Source organism: Semicossyphus pulcher, unplaced genomic scaffold (genome assembly GCF_022749685.1).
Source record: "Semicossyphus pulcher isolate SPU_LCO1_2020_fin unplaced genomic scaffold, fSemPul1.0.p SCAF_14, whole genome shotgun sequence".
Lineage (NCBI taxonomy): Eukaryota > Metazoa > Chordata > Actinopteri > Labriformes > Labridae > Semicossyphus > Semicossyphus pulcher.
Genome location: NW_027211648.1, coordinates 10,915,857 through 10,937,281, shown reverse-complemented (window position 1 = coordinate 10,937,281; position 21,425 = coordinate 10,915,857). Strand labels below are relative to the sequence as shown.

General features: G+C 35.3%; 1 protein-coding gene across 1 annotated transcript in view; it reads left to right on the top strand.

Annotated features, from left to right (window-relative positions):
• Positions 1-19,771, top strand: part of LOC138591196 (trichohyalin) — a 30,776-nt gene extending 11,005 nt beyond the window's left edge. Inside the window, exons 24-71 of the mRNA XM_069661712.1 lie at positions 108-155; positions 522-572; positions 704-742; positions 926-976; positions 1,121-1,159; positions 1,346-1,399; positions 1,540-1,578; positions 1,764-1,814; positions 1,960-1,998; positions 2,150-2,200; positions 2,342-2,380; positions 2,564-2,614; positions 3,170-3,217; positions 3,612-3,680; positions 4,830-4,877; positions 5,015-5,062; positions 5,207-5,245; positions 5,626-5,673; positions 6,021-6,089; positions 7,481-7,528; positions 7,655-7,702; positions 7,847-7,885; positions 8,069-8,119; positions 8,251-8,289; positions 8,675-8,722; positions 9,069-9,137; positions 9,948-9,995; positions 10,121-10,168; positions 10,313-10,351; positions 10,536-10,586; positions 10,727-10,765; positions 11,151-11,198; positions 11,593-11,661; positions 12,264-12,311; positions 12,437-12,484; positions 12,606-12,644; positions 12,984-13,022; positions 13,211-13,243; positions 13,338-13,385; positions 13,509-13,586; positions 15,344-15,391; positions 15,546-15,587; positions 16,253-16,294; positions 16,398-16,442; positions 17,104-17,145; positions 17,242-17,286; positions 17,360-17,395; positions 17,525-19,771. Of these exons, the coding sequence (XP_069517813.1) occupies positions 108-155; positions 522-572; positions 704-742; positions 926-976; positions 1,121-1,159; positions 1,346-1,399; positions 1,540-1,578; positions 1,764-1,814; positions 1,960-1,998; positions 2,150-2,200; positions 2,342-2,380; positions 2,564-2,614; positions 3,170-3,217; positions 3,612-3,680; positions 4,830-4,877; positions 5,015-5,062; positions 5,207-5,245; positions 5,626-5,673; positions 6,021-6,089; positions 7,481-7,528; positions 7,655-7,702; positions 7,847-7,885; positions 8,069-8,119; positions 8,251-8,289; positions 8,675-8,722; positions 9,069-9,137; positions 9,948-9,995; positions 10,121-10,168; positions 10,313-10,351; positions 10,536-10,586; positions 10,727-10,765; positions 11,151-11,198; positions 11,593-11,661; positions 12,264-12,311; positions 12,437-12,484; positions 12,606-12,644; positions 12,984-13,022; positions 13,211-13,243; positions 13,338-13,385; positions 13,509-13,586; positions 15,344-15,391; positions 15,546-15,587; positions 16,253-16,294; positions 16,398-16,442; positions 17,104-17,145; positions 17,242-17,286; positions 17,360-17,395; positions 17,525-17,610 (2,324 nt within the window). The 3' untranslated portion in view covers positions 17,611-19,771. The remainder of the gene's footprint in view (positions 1-107; positions 156-521; positions 573-703; positions 743-925; positions 977-1,120; positions 1,160-1,345; positions 1,400-1,539; positions 1,579-1,763; positions 1,815-1,959; positions 1,999-2,149; positions 2,201-2,341; positions 2,381-2,563; positions 2,615-3,169; positions 3,218-3,611; positions 3,681-4,829; positions 4,878-5,014; positions 5,063-5,206; positions 5,246-5,625; positions 5,674-6,020; positions 6,090-7,480; positions 7,529-7,654; positions 7,703-7,846; positions 7,886-8,068; positions 8,120-8,250; positions 8,290-8,674; positions 8,723-9,068; positions 9,138-9,947; positions 9,996-10,120; positions 10,169-10,312; positions 10,352-10,535; positions 10,587-10,726; positions 10,766-11,150; positions 11,199-11,592; positions 11,662-12,263; positions 12,312-12,436; positions 12,485-12,605; positions 12,645-12,983; positions 13,023-13,210; positions 13,244-13,337; positions 13,386-13,508; positions 13,587-15,343; positions 15,392-15,545; positions 15,588-16,252; positions 16,295-16,397; positions 16,443-17,103; positions 17,146-17,241; positions 17,287-17,359; positions 17,396-17,524) is intronic.
• The last annotated feature ends 1,654 nt before the right edge of the window (positions 19,772-21,425 follow it).

The following is a 21,425-nucleotide window of genomic DNA, read 5'->3' as shown; positions in this document are numbered from 1 at the left end:
AGTTTAGATGGCTTGAATCCATAAGTTAACTGAGCTATAATAATATGAACAAAAAGTGCTGTAAAAGGCCATTTGACTGACTTTTCTGCTACCATTTTCTTTAATAGCTGAGGTTGTCAAGGAGAAGAAGGCCGAGCCAGTGACACCTGTAAAAGGTTTGTTTTTCTCTAATGTTTTCACTGACTTCACAATTTATTTTATTTTTATAGACTGTATTATAGTTTATATGTTGTATATATTAAAGAATATAGTTTTGTCGTGGTCATTAGAATTAATAGGACCATGTATTTCTTTAGCTCCTGTTATCAAAGCAGAACCTGCTGAAAAGAAGAAAGGTACGCAGCAGACGTGTGTCTCTGTCTCTCATTTAGTAGCATTAACGTGGCTGCTGATGAAATGCTTGTGTTGTGTTAGTACAATTTAGATGGCTTGAATCCATAAGTTAACTAAGCTATAATAATATGAACAAAAAGTGCTGTAAATGGTCATTTGACTGACTTTTATGTTACAATTTTCTTTAGAAGCTGAGGTTGTCAAGGAGAAGAAGGCGGAGCCAGTGACACCCGCAAAAGGTTTGTTTTCACTTATTTCACAATTTATTTCATTTTAATGGACTGTATTATAATTTATTACATGTTATGTATATTCAAGAATATAGTTATGTCATGTTCATTAGAATTAATAGGGCCGTGTATTTCTTTAGCTCCTGTTATCAAAGCAACACCTGCTGAGAAGAAGAAAGGTACGCAGCAGGCGTGTGTCTCTGTTGTGATTTAGTGGCTGTTAACATGTGGCTGCTGATGAAATGCTTGCCTTAATACAATTTAGATGGCTTGAATCCATAAGTTAACTAAGCTAAAATAATGTGAACAAAAAGTGCTGTAAATGGTCATTTGACTGACTTTTATGTTACCATTTTCTTTAGAAGCCGAGGTTGTCAAGGAGAAGAAGGCCGAGCCAGTGACACCTGTAAAAGGTTTGTTTTTCTCTAATGTTTTCACTTATTTCACAATTTATTTCATTTTTATCGACTGTATTATAATTGATTATATATTATGTATTTTATAGATAATAGTTTTGTCATGATCATTAGAATTAATAGGACCGTGTATTTCTTTAGCTCCTGTTATCAAAGCAAAACCTGCTGAAAAGAAGAAAGGTACGCAGCAGACGTGTGTCTCTGTCTCTCATTAAGTAGCATTAACATGGCTGCTGATGAAATGCTTGTGTTGTATTAGTACAATTTAGATGGCTTGAATCCATAAGTTAACTAAGCTATAATAATGTGAAGAAACACTGCTGTAAATGGCCATTTGACTGACTTCTTTATCATCATTTTCTTTAGAAGCTGAGGTTGTCAAGGAGAAGAAGAAGGCGGAGCCAGTGACACCTGTGAAAGGTTTGTTTTCACTAATTTCTAAAATGTTTGCCTCTATTTTATTTTTATAGATTGCATTATAATGTATTATATATTATGTATATTAAAGAATATAGTTTTGTCATGGTCATTAGAATTAATAGGGCCGTGTATTTCTTTAGCTCCTGTTATCAAAGCAAAACCTGCTGAAAAGAAGAAAGGTACGCAGCAGACGTGTGTCTCTGTTGTGATTTAGTGACTGTTAACATGTGGCTGTTGATGAAAGGCTTGCCTTAATACAATTTAGATGGCCTGAATCCATAAGTTAACTAAGTTATAAAAATGTGAACCAAAAGTGCTGTAAATGGCCAACTTCACTGACTTTTCTTGTTATCGTTTTCTTTAGAAGCTGAGGTTGTCAAGGAGAAGAAGGCCGAGTCAGTGACTCCTGCAAAAGGTTTGTTTTCACTTATTTCACAATGTTTTGCCTCTATTTTATTTTTATGGATTGTGTTAAAATTTATTATATATCATATTATGTATATTATAGATAATAGTTTTGTAGTGGTCATTAGAATTAATAGGGCCATGTATTTCTTTAGCTCCTGTTATCAAAGCAAAACCTGCTGAGAAGAAGAAAGGTACGTAACATGTGGCTGCTGATGAAATGCTTGTGTTGTGTTGGTAAAGTTTAGATGGCTTGAATCCATAAGTTAACTGAACTATAATAATATGAACAAAAAGTGTTGTAAATGGTAATTTGACTGACTTTTATGTTACCATTTTTTTTAGTAGCCGAGGTTGTCAAGGAGAAGAAGGCCGAGCCAGTGACACCTGTAAAAGGTTTGTTTTTCTCTAATTTTTTCACTGACTTCACGATATATTTTATTTTTATAGACTGTATTATAGTTTATATATTATATATATTAAAGAATATAGTTTTTTCATGGTCATTAGAATTAATAGGGTTGTGTATTTCTTTAGCTCCTGTTATCAAAGCAAAACCTGCTGAAAAGAAGAAAGGTATGCAGCAGACGTGTGTCTCTGTCTCTCATTAAGTAGCATTAACATGGCTGCTGATGAAATGCTTGTGTTGTGTTAGTACAGTTTAGATGGCTTGAATCCATAAGTTAACTGAGCTATAATAATGTGAAGAAACACTGCTGTAAATGTTCATTTGACTGACTTCTTTATCATTTTCTTTAGAAGCTGAGGTTCTCAAGGAGAAGAAGGCGGAGCCAGTGACACCCGCAAAAGGTTTGTTTTCACTTATTTCACAATTTATTTTATTTTTATAGATTGCATTATAATTTATTATTTATTATGTATATTAAAGAATATAATTTTGTTCTGGTCATTAGAATTAATAGGACCATGTATTTCTTTAGCTCCTGTTATCAAAGCCAAACCTGCTGAGAAGAAGAAAGGTACGCAGCAGACGTGTGTCTCTGTTGTGACTTAGTGGGTGTTAACATGTGGCTGTTGATGAAATGCTCATGTGTTGTGTTGGTATAATTTCGATTTTTCTTATTTTCTCTTTGGTTTAAGTTTCAACTTTACATAAACATGTACATGCCTTACTGTCACCTGACTAATTAATTTTAATAAACTATTATAATGAACACGATGACGTAGGCCAAAAAGGGTGATATTTTGGAGATGCATGTTTTTTCCAAGTGTACGTGCTTATCGTAGCTGCGTTGTGTGTAAATATACGGCAGTGGTTGTAAATGAGATAGAATAACATGGCATCAAGCACTGAGGCCAGAATTGACCACATTGACTGACAGTTTTTGTTGTTTACTTTTGTAGCTGAGGTTCTCAAGGAGAAGAAGGCCCAGCCAGTGACTCTGACAAAAGGTTTGTTTTCTGTCTCTTCAGTTCTTCAGTGTTTGTCCGCCTGTTCTTTTTCATAGGATTGCTGTTTTGGGTTTCTCACACTGGAATTAGAAGAGTCGTGTATGTTTCTTGCACCTTGTACCAAATTAAAACCTAGGTGTGCAGAAGAGAGGAAAGGTATCCTGCAGAGGTGTTTCAGTCGTATAGTAATTTATAATAATTTACCAGGGCATAAGGTGGAAATATTTCATGTGAAAACAGATTTTTTTTAGTGTCAGTTTGGTCATTTTTATGTTAAAACTTCATTCAGACATTTACATGTTTCTTAAACTTCAACCTCCCAGACTTTATACTTTATTTTTATGTGATTACCTCAGAAACATTTGATTTTCTCTCCTTCATCGTCTTCTTACAGAGGCAGAAGTATCACGCAAAAATGTCTCTCTGACAAAGGAGAAGGTCAAGATTGTGCCACTGAAGAAAGGTAAGTCTGTCTGTTCAAACAGCCCACTTTCAATAACCTTTTTATGATGGAGTATTAGGGCCACATTAAAGGAAAAATAATCGAGATTACGAGAAAAAATAAGTAATTTTACGAGAATAAAGTTTTAAAAATACGTTAATAAAGTGGTAATATTACGTAAATAAAGTTGTAATATTACCAGAATAAAGTCGTAATATTACTAGAAAAAAGTTTTTATATTACAAGAATAAAGACATAATATTACAAGAGTAAAGTTGTTATATTACAAGAATAAAGTCGTAAAAATATGAGAATAACGTTGTCAAAATACGAGAATAAAGTCGTAAAAATATGTGAATAAAGTCATAATATTACGAGAAAAAGGTTGTTATATTACAAGAATAAAGTCGTAAAAATACTTGAATAAAGTCGTTATATTACGAGAATAAAGTCGTTATATTACAAGAATAAAGTCGTAAAAATACAAGAATAACGTTGTAAAAATACGAGAATAAAGTAATTTTAGACTATTCTAAATATTATGAATATTATAAACATCAGCATAACTTCACAGTGAACGTCTTGTGAAGTTATGTTTGTAAATGATTGCACAGGAGGCTCTACACAACTTTAGCTGTAGCTGTATTTATTGAACACACCAGGTAGCATTGAAGCATAGCATACTGTACCTCGCGAGAACATGCGAGATCTCCTACCTAGTAATGTGCAAGCACACTAAACAGCTATATATCAATACATGAGTACGGGTTTCACAAATTAATCATAATAATTAATCTTTCTGAGCTTCAGCACCACTTTGTCATAACTATCAGGACTCTGAAATGTCTTGTTATTTGAAAATGACTCGTGATTTTAGACATTTTAACGCAGGCTGCTGGCTGCTCCTCTGATATTACCTTTTAATATAAGATACAGGCTAACCATAGTCTAAAATAACGACTTTATTCTCTTAATATTACAAATTAATTCTCGTAATATTATGACCTTTTTTCTCGTAAAACGCAGACTTTATTTTCTTAATATTATGACTTCATTCTCAAAATCTTAGAGATTTTTTTCCCTCAGTGTGGCCCTAATACTCCCTCGTACCTTTATATTCATCTGTTATACAAACTCAAACCATTTCTGTGTGACACTTTGTCTTCATAGTGCCTGTAACTCCAAAAGAGAAAGTCAAACCAGCAGCAGCTAAAAAAGGTAGTTACACTCTGCTTCTTTAAGCGTTTCTGTCTGGAGGATTGAATCATAAATTAACTAAGCTTTAATAATATGAACAAAAAGTGCTGTAAATGGCCAACTTGACTGACTTTTCTTGTTAACATTTTCTTTCGTAGCCGAGGTTGTCAAGGAGAAGAAGGCCGAGCCAGTGACACCTGTAAAAGGTTTGTTTTTCTCTAATGTTTTCACTTATCTTACAATTTATTTCATTTTTATCGACTGTATTATAATTTATTATATATAATGTATATTACAGATAATAGTTTTGTCATGTTCATTAGAATTAATAGGACCGTGTATTTCTTCAGCTCCTGTTATCAAAGCAAAACCTGCTGAAAAGAAGAAAGGTACGCAGCAGACGTGTGTCTCTGTTGTGACTTAGTGGCTGTTAACATGTGTTTGTTGATGAAATGCTCATGTGTTGTGTTGGTATAATTTAGATTTTTCTTATTTTCTCTTTGGTTTAAGTTTAAACTTTACATAAACATGTACATGCCTTACTGTCACCTGACTAATTAATTTTAATAAACTATTACAATGAACACGATGACGTAGGCCAAAAAGGGTGATATTTTGGAGATGCATGTTTTTTCCAAGTGTACGTGCTTATCGTAGCTGCGTGTAATTATACGGCAGTGGTTGTAAATGAGATAGAATAACATGGCATCAAGCACTGAGGCCAGAATTGACCACATTGACTGACAGTTTTTGTTGTTTACTTTTGTAGCTGAGGTTCTCAAGGAGAAGAAGGCCCAGCCAGTGACTCTGAAAAAAGGTTTGTTTTCTGTCTCTTCAGTTCTTCAGTGTTTGTCCGCCTGTTCTTTTTCATAGGATTGATGTTTTGGGTTTCTCACACTGGAATTAGAAGAGTTGTTTATGTTCCTTGCACCTTGTACCAAATTATAACCTAGGTGTGCTGAAGAGAGGAAAGGTATCATTAGGTGGAAATATTTCATGTGAAAACAGATTTTTTTTTTGTGTCAGTTTGGTCATTTTTATGTTCAAACTTCATTCAGACATTTACATGTTTCTTAAACTTCAACCTCCCAGACGTTATGTTTTATCTTTTATGTGATTACCTCAGAAACGCTTGATTTTCTCTCCTTCATCGTCTTCTTACAGAGGCAGAAGTATCACGCAAAAATGTCTCTCTGACAAAGGAGAAGGTCAAGATTGTGCCACTGAAGAAAGGTAAGTCTGTCTGTTCACACAGCCCACTTTCAATAACCTTTTTATGATGGAGTATTAGGGCCACATTAAAGGAAAAAAAATCGAGATTATGAGGAAAAAAAGTTGTAAAAATACGTGAATAAAGTTGTAAAGATTTGTGAATGAAGTCCTAATATTACGTGAATAAAGTTGTTATATTACAGGAATAAAGACGTTATATTACAAGAATAAAGTCGTTATGTTACAAGAATAAAGTCGTAAAATTACATGAATAAAGACGTAATATTACATGAATAAAGTCGTTATATTACAAGAATAAAGTCGTAAAAATACGAAAATAAAATCGTTATATTACAGGAATAAAGACGTAATATTACAAGAATAAAGTCGTAAAAATATGAGAATAAAGTCGTAAAAATACGTGAATAAAGTCGTAATATTATGAGAATAAAGTCGTTATATTACGAGAAAAAAGTCGTAAAAATACGAGAATAAAATCGTTATATTACAGGAATAAAGAAGTAATATTACAAGAATAAAGTCGTAAAATCACATGAATAAAGTTGTTATATTACGAGAATAAAGTCGTAAAAATACAAGAATAAAGATGTAATATTATGTGAATAAAGTCATTATATTACAAGAATAAAGTCGTAAAAATATGAGAATAAAGTTGTAAAAATACGTGAATAAAGTCGTAATATTACGAGAATAAAGTCGTTATATTACAAGAATAAAGTCGTAAAGATATGTGAATAAAGACGTAATATTACAAGAATAAAGACGTAATATTACAAGAATAAAGTCGTTATATTACAAGAATAAAGTCGTAAAAAATATGAGAAAAAAGTCGTTATATTACGAGAATAAAGACGTAATATTCCGAGAATAAAGTAATTTTAGACTATTCTAAATATTATAAATATTATAAACATCAGTATAACTTCACAGTGAACGTCTTGTGAAGTTATGCTTGTAAATGATTGCACACGAGGCGTTACACAACTTTAGCCGGAGCTGTATTTACTGAACACACCAGGTAGCATTGAAGCATAGCATACATGTACCTTGCGAGAACATGAAAGTTCTCTGACCTAGTAATGCGTATTTAATGTCGGAACATCAACACCACTTAACTATCAGGACTCTGAAAAGTGTTTTTATTTGAAAATGACTCGTGATTTTAGTCATTTTAGCGCAAACGGCTGGCTGCTCTTCTGATATTACCCTTTAATATAAGATACAGGCTAACCATTGCCTTAAATTACGACTTTACACGTAATATTATGACTTCAGTCTCGAAATCTTAGCGATTTGTTCTTCCTCAATGTGGCCCTAATACTCCGTCATACCTTTATATTCATCTGTTATACAAACTCAAACCATTTCTGTGTAACATTTTGTCTTCAAAGTGCCTGTAACTCCAAAAGAGAAAGTCAAACCAGCAGCAGCTAAAAAAGGTAGTTACACTCTGCTTCTTTAAGCGTTTTTAGTCATAAATGAACAACAATCCATACAAAATGAACAAAAAGTGCCTTAAATGGCCAACTTCACTGACTTTTCTTTTTTTTCATTTTCTTTTGTAGCTGAGGTTGTCAAGGAGAAGAAGGCCGAGCCAGTGACACCCATAAAAGGTTTCTTTTTCTCTAATGTTTTCACTTATTTCACAATTAATTTCATTTTTATCGACTGTATTATAATTTATTATATATTATGTATTTTATAGATAATAGGTTTGTCATGGTCATTAGAATTAATAGGGTTGTGTATTTCTTTAGCTCCTGTTATCAAAGCAAAACCTGCTGAAAAGAAGAGAGGTACGCAGCAGACGTGTGTCTCTGTCTCTCATTAAGTAGCATTAACATGGCTGCTGATGAAATGCTTGTGTTGTGTTAATACAATTAAGATGACTTGAATCCATAAGTTAACTAAGCTTTAATAATGTGAAGAAACACTGCTGTAAATGTTCATTTGACTGACTTCTTAATCATTTTCTTTAGAAGCTGAGGTTCTCAAGGAGAAGAAGGCGGAGCCAGTGAAACCCGCAAAAGGTTTGTTTTCACTTATTTCACAATTTATTTTATTTTTATAGATTGCATTATAATTTATTATTTATTATGTATATTAAAGAATATAGTGTTGTCATGGTCATTAGAATTAATAGGACCATGTATTTCTTTAGCTCCTGTTATCAAAGCAAAACCTGCTGAGAAGAAGAAAGGTACGCAGCAGACGTGTGTCTCTGTTGTGACTTAGTGGGTGTTAACATGTGGCTGTTGATGAAATGCTCATGTGTTGTGTTGGTATAATTTCGATTTTTCTTATTTTCTCTTTGGTTTAAGTTTCAACTTTACATAAACATGTACATGCCTTACTGTCACCTGACTAATTAATTTTAATAAACTATTATAATGAACACGATGACGTAGGCCAAAAAGGGTGATATTTTGGAGATGCATGTTTTTTCCAAGTGTACCTGCTTATTGTAGCTGCGTTGTGTGTAAATATACGGCAGTGATTGTAAATGAGATAGAACAACATGGCATCAAGCACTGAGGCCAGAATTGACCACATTGACTGACAGTTTTTGTTGTTTACTTTTGTAGCTGAGGTTCTCAAGGAGAAGAAGGCCCAGCCAGTGACTCTGACAAAAGGTTTGTTTTCTGTCTCTTCAGTTCTTCAGTGTTTGTCCGCCTGTTCTTTTTCATAGGATTGCTGTTTTGGGTTTCTCACACTGGAATTAGAAGAGTCGTGTATGTTTCTTGCACCTTCTACCAAATTATAACCTAGGTGTGCAGAAGAGAGGAAAGGTCTCATTAGGTGGAAATATTTCATGTGAAAACAGATTTTTTTTTTTGTCAGTTTGGTCATTTTTCTGTTCAAACTTCATTCAGACATTTACATGTTTTTTAAACTTCAACCTCCCAGACTTTATGTTTTAACTTTTATGTGATTACCTCAGAAACACTTGATTTTCTCTCCTTCATCATCTTCTTACAGAGGCAGAAGTATCACGCAAAAATGTCTCTCTGACAAAGGAGAAGGTCAAGATCGTGCCGCTGAAGAAAGGTAAGTCTGTCTGTTCACACAGCCCACTTTCAATAACCTTTTTATGATGGAGTATTAGGGCCACATTAAAGGAAAAAGAATCTGGATTACGAGAAAAAAGACGTAATTTTACGAGAATTATGTCAGAGGAGAAGGAAGTCATAATATTACGAAAATAAAGTCGTAATATTACAAGAATAAGGTCGTAAAAATGCAAGAATTAAGACATAATTTTACAAGAATAAAGTCGTAATTTTGGACTATTGTTAGCCTAAGTATTATAAACATCAGTATAACTTCACAGTGAGCCTCTTTCGAAGTTATGCTTGTAAATGATTGCACAGGAGGCTCTACACAACTTTAGCCGTAGCTGTATTTATTGAACACACCCGGCATTGAAGCATAGCATACTGTACCTCGCGAGAACATGCGAGAGCTCCTACCTAGTAATGTGCAAGCACACTAAACAGCTATATATCAATACATTAGTACAGGTTTCACAAATTAATAATAATAATGAATCTTTCGGAGCTTCAGCACCACTTTGTCATAACTATCAGGACTCTGAAAAGTGTTTTTATTTGAAAATGACTCGTGATTTTAGTCATTTTAGCGCAGGAGGCAGGCTGCTCTTCTGATAGTACCCTTCAATGTAAGATACAGGCTAACCATTGCCTTAAATTCTGACTTTATTCTCATAATATTATGACTTCAGTCTTGAAATCTTAGCGATTTGTTCTTCCTCAATGTGGCCCTAATACTCCGTCGTACCTTTTTATTCATCTGTTATACAAACTCAAACCATTTCTGTGTGACACTTTGTCTTCATAGTGCCTGTAACTCCAAAAGAGAAAGTCAAACCGGCAGCAGCTAAAAAAGGTAGTTACACTCTGCTTCTTTAAGCGTTTTTAGTCATAAATGAACAACAATCCATACAATATGAACAAAAAGTGCTGTAAATGGTCAGCTTCACTGACTTTTCTTGTTATCATTTTCTTTAATAGCTGAGGTTGTCAAGGAGAAGAAGGCGGAGCCAGTGACTCCTGTAAAAGGTTTGTTTTTCTCTAATGTTTTCCCTTATTTCACAATTTATTTCATTTTTATCGACTGTATTATAATTTATTATATATTATGTATATTAAAGAATATAGTTTTGTCATGGTCATTAGAATTAATAGGACCGTGTATTTCTTCAGCTCCTGTTATCAAAGCAAAACCTGCTGAGAAGAAGAGAGGTACGCAGCAGACGTGTGTCTCTGTTGTGATTTAGTAGCATTAACGTGGCTGCTGATGAAATGCTTGTGTTGTGTTAGTACAATTTAGATGTTTCTTGAATCCATAAGTTAACTAAGCTATAATAATGTGAAGAAACACTGCTGTAAATGTTCATTTGACTGACTTCTTTATCATTTTCTTTAGAAGCTGAGGTTCTCAAGGAGAAGAAGGCGGAGCCAGTGACACCGGTGAAAGGTTTGTTTTCACTTATTTCACAATTTTTTGCCTCTATTTTATTTTTATAGATTGCATTATAATCTATTATATATTATGTATATTAAAGAATATAGTTTTGTCATGGTCATTAGAATTAATAGGACCATGTATTTCTTTAGCTCCTGTTATCAAAGCAAAACCAGCTGAAAAGAAGAAAGGTACGCAGCAGGCGTGTGTCTCTGTTGTGACTTAGTGGCTGTTAACATGTGGCTGTTGATGAAATGCTCATGTGTTGTGTTGGTACAATTTAGATGTTTCTTATTTTCTCTTTTGTTTAAGTTTCAATTTTACATAAACATGTACATGCCTTACTGTCACCTGACTAATTCATTTTGATAAACTATTTTAATGAACACGATGACGTAGGCCAAAAAGGGTGATATTTTGGAGATGCATGTTTTTTCCAAGTGTACGTGCTTATTGTAGCTGCGTTGTGTGTAAATATACAGCAGTGATTGTAAATGAGATAGAACAACATGGCATCAAGCATTGAGGCCAGAATTGACCACATTGACTGACAGTTTTTGTTGTTTACTTTTGTAGCTGAGGTTCTCAAGGAGAAGAAGGCCCAGCCAGTGACTCTGACAAAAGGTTTGTTTTCTGTCTCTTCAGTTCTTCAGTGTTTGTCCGCCTGTTCTTTTTCATAGGATTGCTGTTTTGGGTTTCTCACACTGGAATTAGAAGAGTTGTGTATGTTTCTTGCACCTTGTACCAAATTATAACCTAGGTGTGCTGAAGAGAGGAAAGGTATCCTGCAGAGGTGTTTCAGTCGTGTAGTAATTGATAATAATTTACCAGGGCATTAGGTGGAAATATTTCATGTGAAAACAGATTTTTTTTAGTTTCAGTTTGGTCATTTTTATGTTCAAACTTCATTCAGACATTTACATGTTTAATAAACTTCAACCTCCCAGACTTTATACTTTATTTTTATGTGATTACCTCAGAAACACTTGATTTTCATTCCTTCATCGTCTTCTTACAGAGGCAGAAGTATCACGCAAAAATGTCTCTCTGACAAAGGAGAAGGTCAAGATTGTGCCACTGAAGAAAGGTAAGTCTGTCGGTGCACACAGCCCACTTTCAATAACCTTTCTATGATGGAGTATTAGGGCCACATTAAAGGAAAAAAAATCGAGATTACCAGAAAAAATAAGTAATTTCACGAGAATAACGTCGTAAAAATATGTGAATAAAGTCGTAATATTACGGGAAAAAAAGTTGTTATATTACAAGAATAAAGTTGTAAAAATATGAGAATAACGTCGTAAAAATACGTGAATAAAGTCGTAATATTACATGAAAAAAGTTGTTATATTACGAGAATAAAGTCGTAAAAATACGAGAGTATCGTTTAAAAATACGAGAATAAAGTCGTAAAAATACGAGAGTATCGTTTAAAAATACGAGAATAAAGTCGTAAAAATACGAGAATAACGTTGTAAAAATAGCTGCTCTTCTGCTATTACCCTTTAATATAAGATACAGGCTAACCATAGCCTTAAATTACGACTTTATTCTCGTAATATTATGACTTCATTCTCGAAATCTTAGCGATTTGTTTTTCCTCAATGTGGCCCTAATACTCCGTCGTACCTTTTTATTCATCTGTTATACAAACTCAAACCATTTCTGTGTAACATTTTGTCTTCATAGTGCCTGTAACTCCAAAAGAGAAAGTCAAACTGGCAGCAGCTAAAAAAGGTAGTTACACTCTGCTTCTTTAAGCGTTTTTAGTCATAAATGAACAACAATCCATACAATATGCACAAAAAGTGCTGTAAATGGCCAACTTGACTGACTTTTTTTGTTATCATTTTCTTTTGTAGCTGAGGTTGTCAAGGAGAAGAAGGCCGAGCCAGTGACACCCATAAAAGGTTTGTTTTTCTTTCATGTTTTCACTTATTTCACAATTTTTTGCCTCTAATCTATTTCTATAGATTGTAGATTATAGTTTATATATTATGGTTATTATAGAAGGACCGTGTATTTCTTTAGCTCCTGTGATCAAAGCAAAACCTGCTGAAAAGAAGAAAGGTACGCAGCAGACGTGTGTCTCTGTTGTAGTGTGGTGGCTGCTGATGAAATGCTCATCCACACTACATGCTTTCACACAGTATAATGTGTTTAAACCAGAAAAATGCGTTGTGTATGTCTTATACGCTTGTAATTCGAAGCTTAATCCAAACAGCAACTGGACTTGGTTGAAGTTTTTGATGACTGAAGAAGCCTTTCGAATGAGGTGAAACGTCTTCAAGAACTTCAACCGCGTCCGGTTGCCTTTTGGATTCGAATTTCCATGACCTGGTTGACTGAGAAAGTTTGACTTACACGCTTGTAGTGTTTTAAATAGTATTATTTTCACTTTTAATGCAGAAGCTCCTGTGAAGGAAAAGGCGAAACCCACCAAGAAAGGTGCGATTAGTTGTCCTGTCTGTCTTTAAAATGTCTAGACTATAGTCTTATCAAGGGAAAGCTGCAACATCTGAGCAGGAGCACACGATTCAGCATCTTAAAGACATGATATCATTACAGTGGATAGTTCAGTCACTTATCAAAAAGCAAGAACCTCAAGCCACTTTTTTTTTCTTCTTTCTCCTTAGAACCTGAAGTCAAGCCAGCTCTTGCCAAAAAAGGTAATATAGAAATGAGACATCATTGTGTGGGTTATTAATTATAAGAGGTCTTAAAAAGAGTAACTAACAGATATTCTCCCTGTGTTACCCTCAGCACCCGAGGTTGCAAAGGAGAAGCCTAAACCAGCTCCTGAAAAGAAAGGTGAATATTTAATAAAAACCAAAAAACGTCATGAAAAAGACACAGACTTTTATATCCATTTTTATTTTAGTTAGGGTTGTTAGTTTTGTTAAAATGCCAAATATTGTTTTTCATTTAAATTAGCTCCTTCCAAACCAAAAGCTGAACCACAGAAGGTCAAACCCCTCCTAAAGAAGGTCAAACCCCTCCTAAAGAAGAAAGGTAGCCTCCCGCTGCAGTCGGCCTGCAGATGGTTTTCTGGGGTTGTAGCTTACAAAAAATACTGTCATCATCCACACTAAGTTGCCAGTTTATTAATGAACTAAATTACAACTATAACTACTGCAGTCTAATACAGCAGTAATGCAATGAATCCTATCTTTGTGAGGTGTTGATTCATCTGTGTTATGAGTTAAACAGTTATAATACATTAGTGTTATAGGTGTGAGTAATGAATTGGCAACTTAGTGTATACTATAGTTGTTTTAGTGAAATAGCTATAACTTAGATAATGCTTTATATTAAGGTCCCTATATATATGCATATACATATATATATACAAATAAGGCCCTTATAACCTCTAACAAGCTTCTTATTAATAACATTGTGTTTTAATAGCTCTAAATGAGTATAATGATGACAACACCTACATTTTGACTGTTAGATTAAATGACATATATAAGCACTTATAAGAAACTGCTAAAGAGTGTTAATAAAGCCTTTTGGGTTTCTTATAATTGTTTATAATCGCCTTACAAACACGTTCATGTGGTTTAACTTACCTATTGTGTCACTGTTAAATCTTTACTAAGCTTTTTGGCTGACCGCCGGGGTCAGCCCTACAAGTGGGTCTGTATGTGCCTGACAGACTGACTGACTGACTGACTTTCTGAGTGAGTGACGGTACTTTCAGAGCTGTAGAGAGAGAGAGAGTTGCGACATCACAATGGCGGATCATGGCGCATATTGGACCTCCACTGATGCAACTCTGTCTATGCGGCTCTGGATACTTTGTTCGGGGAGTAGGCGGGGCTGCTCCTCCGCTGCTCATCCGCTGTCCTCACCTATGTCGCAGCGTGCACCTGCTTTCAAACACGTTGTCATCGGCCTCATAAGGACAGTCCTAGACATTGCCCACAAAAGCGCACATTGACCTGATGCGGTCAGCCACATACTAGGTTTTCACCTAGTCTTGTTTACTTTATTAACGTTTCAGGTGTTATTATTCATTTCTTAGCAGCTAACGTAGCACTCACAAACAGTTAACCAAGCTTCTTGTTGCTAAAGCAAAAACTATAACTGAATAAGATTAATTAATACTTTTTATTAACTCAGAGCCCAAAGTACCAGATGATAAAACCAGCTCAAAAGGTACAAAAGTAAAAAATTTTACCTCTTAGATTGCCATGTTTGGTATATAGAATATAATACATGAACTTTTTGTTGATGTATAATAATAAGTAATCTGAACATTACATTTCCTTTAATGTGCTGTAACTATACAGCCAGAACTGCCAGAAATAAACATATATTGATTGCATTTCCTCCCTGATGGCACAGCGGGAAAAGGCCGAATCAGTCCATGTGTAGAAATGCGCATTAATGGGGCTTCATGACACTAGCGTGAGATTGTGAAAACAGTGAAGTGACCTGGTCAGAAAATGTAGGTCACTGTACTCTGAAGCTCTGATTGGATTGCTCACGAGAGAAACGAGCAGTTTGCCTGTGGGATCAATAATAAATCATTGCAGAGGACATCATGCTTAATAAACGGAGAGTGGTTTCTGCTTTTATAACTCAGGTCTGTTCTTTTAAAACACAATTAATGAAAGACGCGAGAGTGACGGCTGTCAAAGCATCATGAAATTAGCAATGTGGATTGTAGGTCGCTCATGCTGTACAATCTGCTTTAAGCTGTCAGTAACTGTTCTGTTGTTGCTCATGCACTGCTGGAGAATTAACAAGTTTTTCTTTTGCAGAACTGGAGGCTCCCAAAGAAAAGGTCAAACCTGCTGCAGTGAAGAAAGGTACAGTGTTTGCACCATTTCACGTATCACCTCTAGTCTATTCCGTGATGCATTTGGGGCCATCTTAATAAGGTGTCATAGTCTATAACATGCTGCACCTTTATCACAAATTAAAGAACCGTGTGTTGTATTAATTTCCTTTCTGATGACACAGCCGTGTCTAGGGAAAAGACCAAAGCTGTCCCTGTGAAGAAAGGTACATTTGTTGTGCTTCTGTAGAGGCAGCACTTCATGTGACCAGCTGTGGTAATCTGAGGACTAAATGTAATCTGATTACAACATGAAGGCCACAGCAGTCTAAGAAATGTAATGAATGGATATTATATTAATATCTTCCTGCTGAATGTGACAGTGTTTTATCTAAATTCAGATTTAAAACAGGTTTGTTATTCTGCAAGATAATATATTTTATAAATCTTAGATAGTAGACGATAATTTGTCGAATAAATCTAAAGCTTATTAGCTAATTTGTAATTTTTCAATACTTTCTCTTGCATGCTAGAGGTAGAAATCTCTTGGTGGTGATGTGTTTAGGGTTTGCTTTGCCATGGAAACTCAGGCATGTCTTTTCATACCAAAACATGCTTATGTTAGACAGACAAGGAAGAAAACCGGTTTTCTTTCACTGCGGGGAACGATCTTCGTTCTGAAACTCTTTTCTTGCATGGCAGTGAAACAGTATTTTAGTTGTCCATATTCCCTATTTGTGTTTGTTTCATGATTTTGAAACAGAGCCAGAAGTTTTGAAAGCAAAGGTCAAACCTAGGGCAACAAAGAAAGGTTCTGCAAACTATCAGCGTTTAGTGGCATCTTAATAAATAGATAAATAACAATATGCTGTAAATGTGTGATTTATTGCAGAGGTCAGAGTCCTTAAAGAAAAACCACAGCCGTTAGAGAAAGGTACCTTGAAATTGACTTAGTCCACAGTTCACATGTTACTGTACTCGTTAGACATGAATTACCAATGGACTAAAACAACCTTTATTTACATATTAATTTTTAGAAAAACCAGTTGTGAAGAAGGCGGCCAAAGAAGAGAAAACTAAAGGTACAGTGTGCAAAACATTTAAAATTAGAATGAATCTGTATAAGATTACTTTTGTAATCAGATTACTTTTAGAGTTTTAATCAGATTACTTATCAATTATAATCAGACTACTTGTAATCAGATTACTTTGAAATAACAGATTCAGATTTCTATTCGAAATCGATTATGTTTTAAATAGTAATCAGATTACACGTCTAAAGTAATGTTGTCCAAGTCAGTGTAGTTTAATATCAGCCATACAGTCTCTTAAATGTAACTTTTAATTCAGTGAATATAACTGAATCTTATCTGATTACCTTTTAAATCAGATTTTACATGTAATTAGATTACAGTCAATTCAGATTACAAGTAATCAGATTACTTTTGTACTTCCAATCTAGTCATATTTAGAGTAGTGTCTTCTAATTGAAGGTAACTTTACTTTATTAATGACATGTAGTTGCTCAATTGTAACAGTTTAATTCATCTAAATTTAACTGAATGTTATCTGTAATCAGATTACTTTTAAAACAGAATAATGTAGTCATTCTAATGTGGTCTAATTTAGAGTGATGTCATCGAATTCAATGCAGAGTAACATCTTCATCATGTCTGTTTAGCAGCTGTTTCTATCTACCCTGCTGAAAGTGGACAGTAATGAATCTTTTGCTTTGATTCACAGAGGACAGAGTTCTAAAGGAGATACAGGAAGCTACAGTGAGAGGTATGATTCTTTGTTAAGCAGCTACGTTTCAAGTATTCAGATTACATCTGTGGAGCTTTGATTTACTTATGCACAAAATTGCTCTTTTAACTGTAGAAAAACCTGCTGAGAAGAAAGTTGCCAAGGAGGAGAAAATAAAAGGTACCGTAATGCAAATCTGTAATTTAAAGTCATATTATTTTTTATGGTTAACGCCATGTTTTCTTCTTGATAGCTGAGCCTTCTGTATCAGACAGCATTCTCATGGAAGGTAAGAATATGCCCTTATCATAGCGGAAACATCACACAAGTTAGCATATTGCTCGCTCAGTCAAAATCCAAAACACTGAATTGTTCTGTAGTAAACTGTTGCTGTCCTGCCCTCCAACTCCCTCCACAGACGAGATGCCCTACTTCCAGTGTTTCTTTGTGGACGAGGACGAGGCCCAGTTTCCGTTCTACGCCTTCTCACCTCTGCAGATCTGAAGCTTCAGTCTGAATCCAGTCTGAGGTTTACAAATCCGTCTTTGATAATGAAAACGTTGCGTGCCATCCTGCGCTGCTAACACGCAGCCCCGCTGTTCACTGTTGGTCTTCAGCAGGAAACCCTGGACAGCAGGAGATGATGGCTGAATTTAAGGTGAAGGACCGATTTTAGATTCATTTCCAGATTTGGTTGAGCTCTCGTACCAAATACATGCAGCCAGTGTCATTCCTTTCTGTGTTTTTTATTTATTTTTTCTTCATTGAAGTGGTTGATATCATAATTATTTACATGGAACAATGTAGTATTTTGAACTTTTTTGGATCATTCATTTAGATCCTGACAGCAAATGAATAAGACGGTGCATTTTTATAGGAGAAACATGTAGTATTTGTAACATCTACGCTGTTAACAGGGTACAAAAAGTGCTGATAAAAGGTGGATTTGGCTTAAATACCTCAGAGCCCACACTTACTTGAAACGTGGTTTGTACAGTAGTGGTACACGGATACATTTAATGCACATTTATCTGTTTCTTTATTACATTGTAGATGGCAAAGTATTTCTTTTAAAGCCCTTTATTTAACATTGGGGCATATGTAGTGTTTACATGTAATTCCGTCATTTCTGCCACTTTTCTGAAACTTATTTTTCTCACACATGTCCGTTAATTTCTTCCCTGTAATGGGAACAAGTTTATTTCTGTTTCTGTCTACTAAGGAATGACCATGCACTGTATATGAGAGCTCCCAATCATGCTGATGTAACACTACCTATAAGTCTTATTGAACTGCACCATGTAGACGTGTGCCCGTTTGATGCTTCTTGTCGTAGTCAGTAAGAGAGTAAGACTATGTTCAAGCTGGAACATTAAAGTCGGGCACATGTCAGCCACACAGCAAACAGCAGTTCCTCGATAGACCAAAAGCTGTCACTAAGTTTGGTGAGTGGCTGTCAGACAGAGTGCACAGCTTAGATGCACGGTATGTTTTAGCAGCCGTTAGAGCTGGTTGAAAGTGTGATCTAGTTTTTTAACACATACTTGTGCATCATCTCATTGACCGTGCGTACATAAAGACACAGGAGTCACGTCTCAGTTTGAGAGTCACCTGTGCAGATGATGTACACGTGTGGGGGAGACATGAGCTCAGATTGATTTCAAATACGGACACTGGACAAACATTCAGTCCAAGACGTGTATCTGAAGTCTCTGACGAACGGTGAAAAGAGAGCTGCAAGCATCAGCTCCTCGACAGGTTTATTTGAAAACCTGAACGTTGTTAATACGCTTACGTTGAAATATAATATCTGCACATCATGTGGTTACGCTATACATTGCTGCAGAGGGCGTCACATGTTTAAGCAGATGATCTCAGACGGCTTTGAGCAGCTGCGGTTTCCATATGGCTGCATAGAAGGCAGATAGTACAGCTTGAGGCGCTAATCCTAAGCATACAAAACTCTGCTTATCTTTTTTATTAATTAATTATGATTAGATTAATAATTCTTTTAATAATAGTAACTGTCTCTTTATTCAACCCTGATTGTTGTGTGAGACCCTCTGCAGCTCACAGGCAGCTGGAGCTTTAAGGTGCGGCTCCACTGTCGCCGATGAAGCTGGAGGTGTTTTGTGCACAATCTTTGAATATTTTACAAACTTTCACCTATTTTTTGTTTATGCATTCAAGTCATTTGTATCATTGTGAAGAAAGGATACACAATTTATTTATTTATTGTATCTTCAAACTCACTCTACCCAGGTTAACATGTGCAATCCTTTTTTAATGTCTCAGTGATCAAAGCACTGTATGTTCGTCTGATCGTCCTGGAACGACCTGTGCATGACGTGTGTGTGTTTTTGTTTTATGCTCTCAAATGTTTTTGTGAAATAATTTACCATTATGAGAACACTAAAGACTTGAACGTATTAATCAGGGTATTTTATTACCAATCACTGACTTTTGACTGTCTATAGTGTTTCTAACATGATACCTGAGAAATCATATTTGAAATATTAACATGTGATTTTATTGTAAATAAGCAAATACACTGAAAATAGAGTTTTATCCCTGAATCCCTACTGAAACCCAATGATGTAACATTTGTCAATTACATCCTCCATATGCTTGTGAATAGAAGCTATTTGACATTAAAACCAAGCAAAGCAAGTGTTTCTATTGAGTGTTGTTTTATTTTGAAAGGTTCCACTAGCAGGATTTCCAACACAAAGAGAAGTGCAGCTTTTTCTCAGGAGGCTGCAGTACTTTCTGGTAAACATAGTGCTTCTCTCAGCTGTTGAACGACTGTATAGTGCATGAAAGATTTGAGCTCGAACATGAACTCATGCCATGAAAAGTACGACGTTTGATTCACTAGTTTTAGCTGTATGAAGTCATTCTTGAAATATTCAATATTTATTTTCAGCTACATCAATATGATACACTACACAACATGCATGTTTCTCGAGAAAGATATTTTGGTTAACTATGCCCTTTTTTCCGCTCTATTTTTTGGGGCTTTTTTACGCCTTTATTAAGAGAGAGGACAGAGGATATTATCGAAGGCAGGGGAGGGGAGAGTGCGGATGGCATGTTGTGGGGGGCCGAGAGTGGGAGTCAAGCCTGAGGCCGCTGGATTGAGGACCGTGGCCTCTGTTTAGTGCAGTGGTTCTCAAAGTGGGGTCCGGAAACCGTAGCCTGAGGGTCCGCGAAATACTTCACATAAATGTATAATAAATTATAAAATTGTGCTGTATCATGAAAAACTGCATGTCTACAGATGAGGACCATTTGCACCAATGAAACAAGCATATTATGTCCATTACTCCCCACCCATGTTAGCTTTGGGCCAATAGAAACTGACATGATTGCGACCCATCACGTCCATCTGTCACGAATCATTCAACTCACTCAGGTCACAGTGAACTGTTCCTGCAGCCGTCTTGCTGCTGTTTATTTTCTGAAAGCTTTTAAGATCGATTACTTGAAAAATACAATTTGAATAAAACGACCCTCTGTGTTAAAGTATAGAAGTTTTAACGTGATTCAAACTGAAATGTTTTATTTCCATGAAACAGGTCTTGAGTATTTCGGTTGATAAGCTTTACAATACAAAAAGTTCCAATGGCATCTAAGAGTGCAAATGGTAGTAAGCACATGCCTAATTGGCGTTATGATTATGAGGGGGTCCTTGGAAAATGTTCTCCCCCTCAATCCTGTCTAATGATGAGGATATGATAGTTAGAAATGTGAGCTAAGTAAAAACAGTTAACTGCGTGAGGGGAAACTTTTCCTTTTTTTTGATTCTGCATAAAAATGATGAGTTTAGAAATACTCATAGATGATAAGTACCAATACCTCCAGCACAAAATTAACCCATCAAATAAACTAATGGTAGAGCCCCAGACCAACTCTGTTAAACAGTTTGACTATTGAAAGATATCACATGCGTTCATTCACTCATTTAAATATGAAGTTATATTGTGTGAAATGTCATTTTAAATGTTTTAAATCCATCTCTACACTACAGTAAGTGGATAATTTTTAATCCCATTTAGTTCACTTTTATATAATTCAATTCTAAAAACACTTATGTTATTTAACGATGCCAAAGGAATGTCAGAATCAGCCCCCATCATGTGTAATACGAGTGTTATTACAGAATGTATCTCCCCTAAGTGTCATTATGGCCCCCAGATTTCCGGATCATTCCGATGTCCTGATGTAATCATTTTATTTTCCTAAATAGTATTTACAGCCCTCATGAGTGTGTGATTTATGTGTGTTTGAATGGGAGAGCAGAACTGAAGCGGATGTGG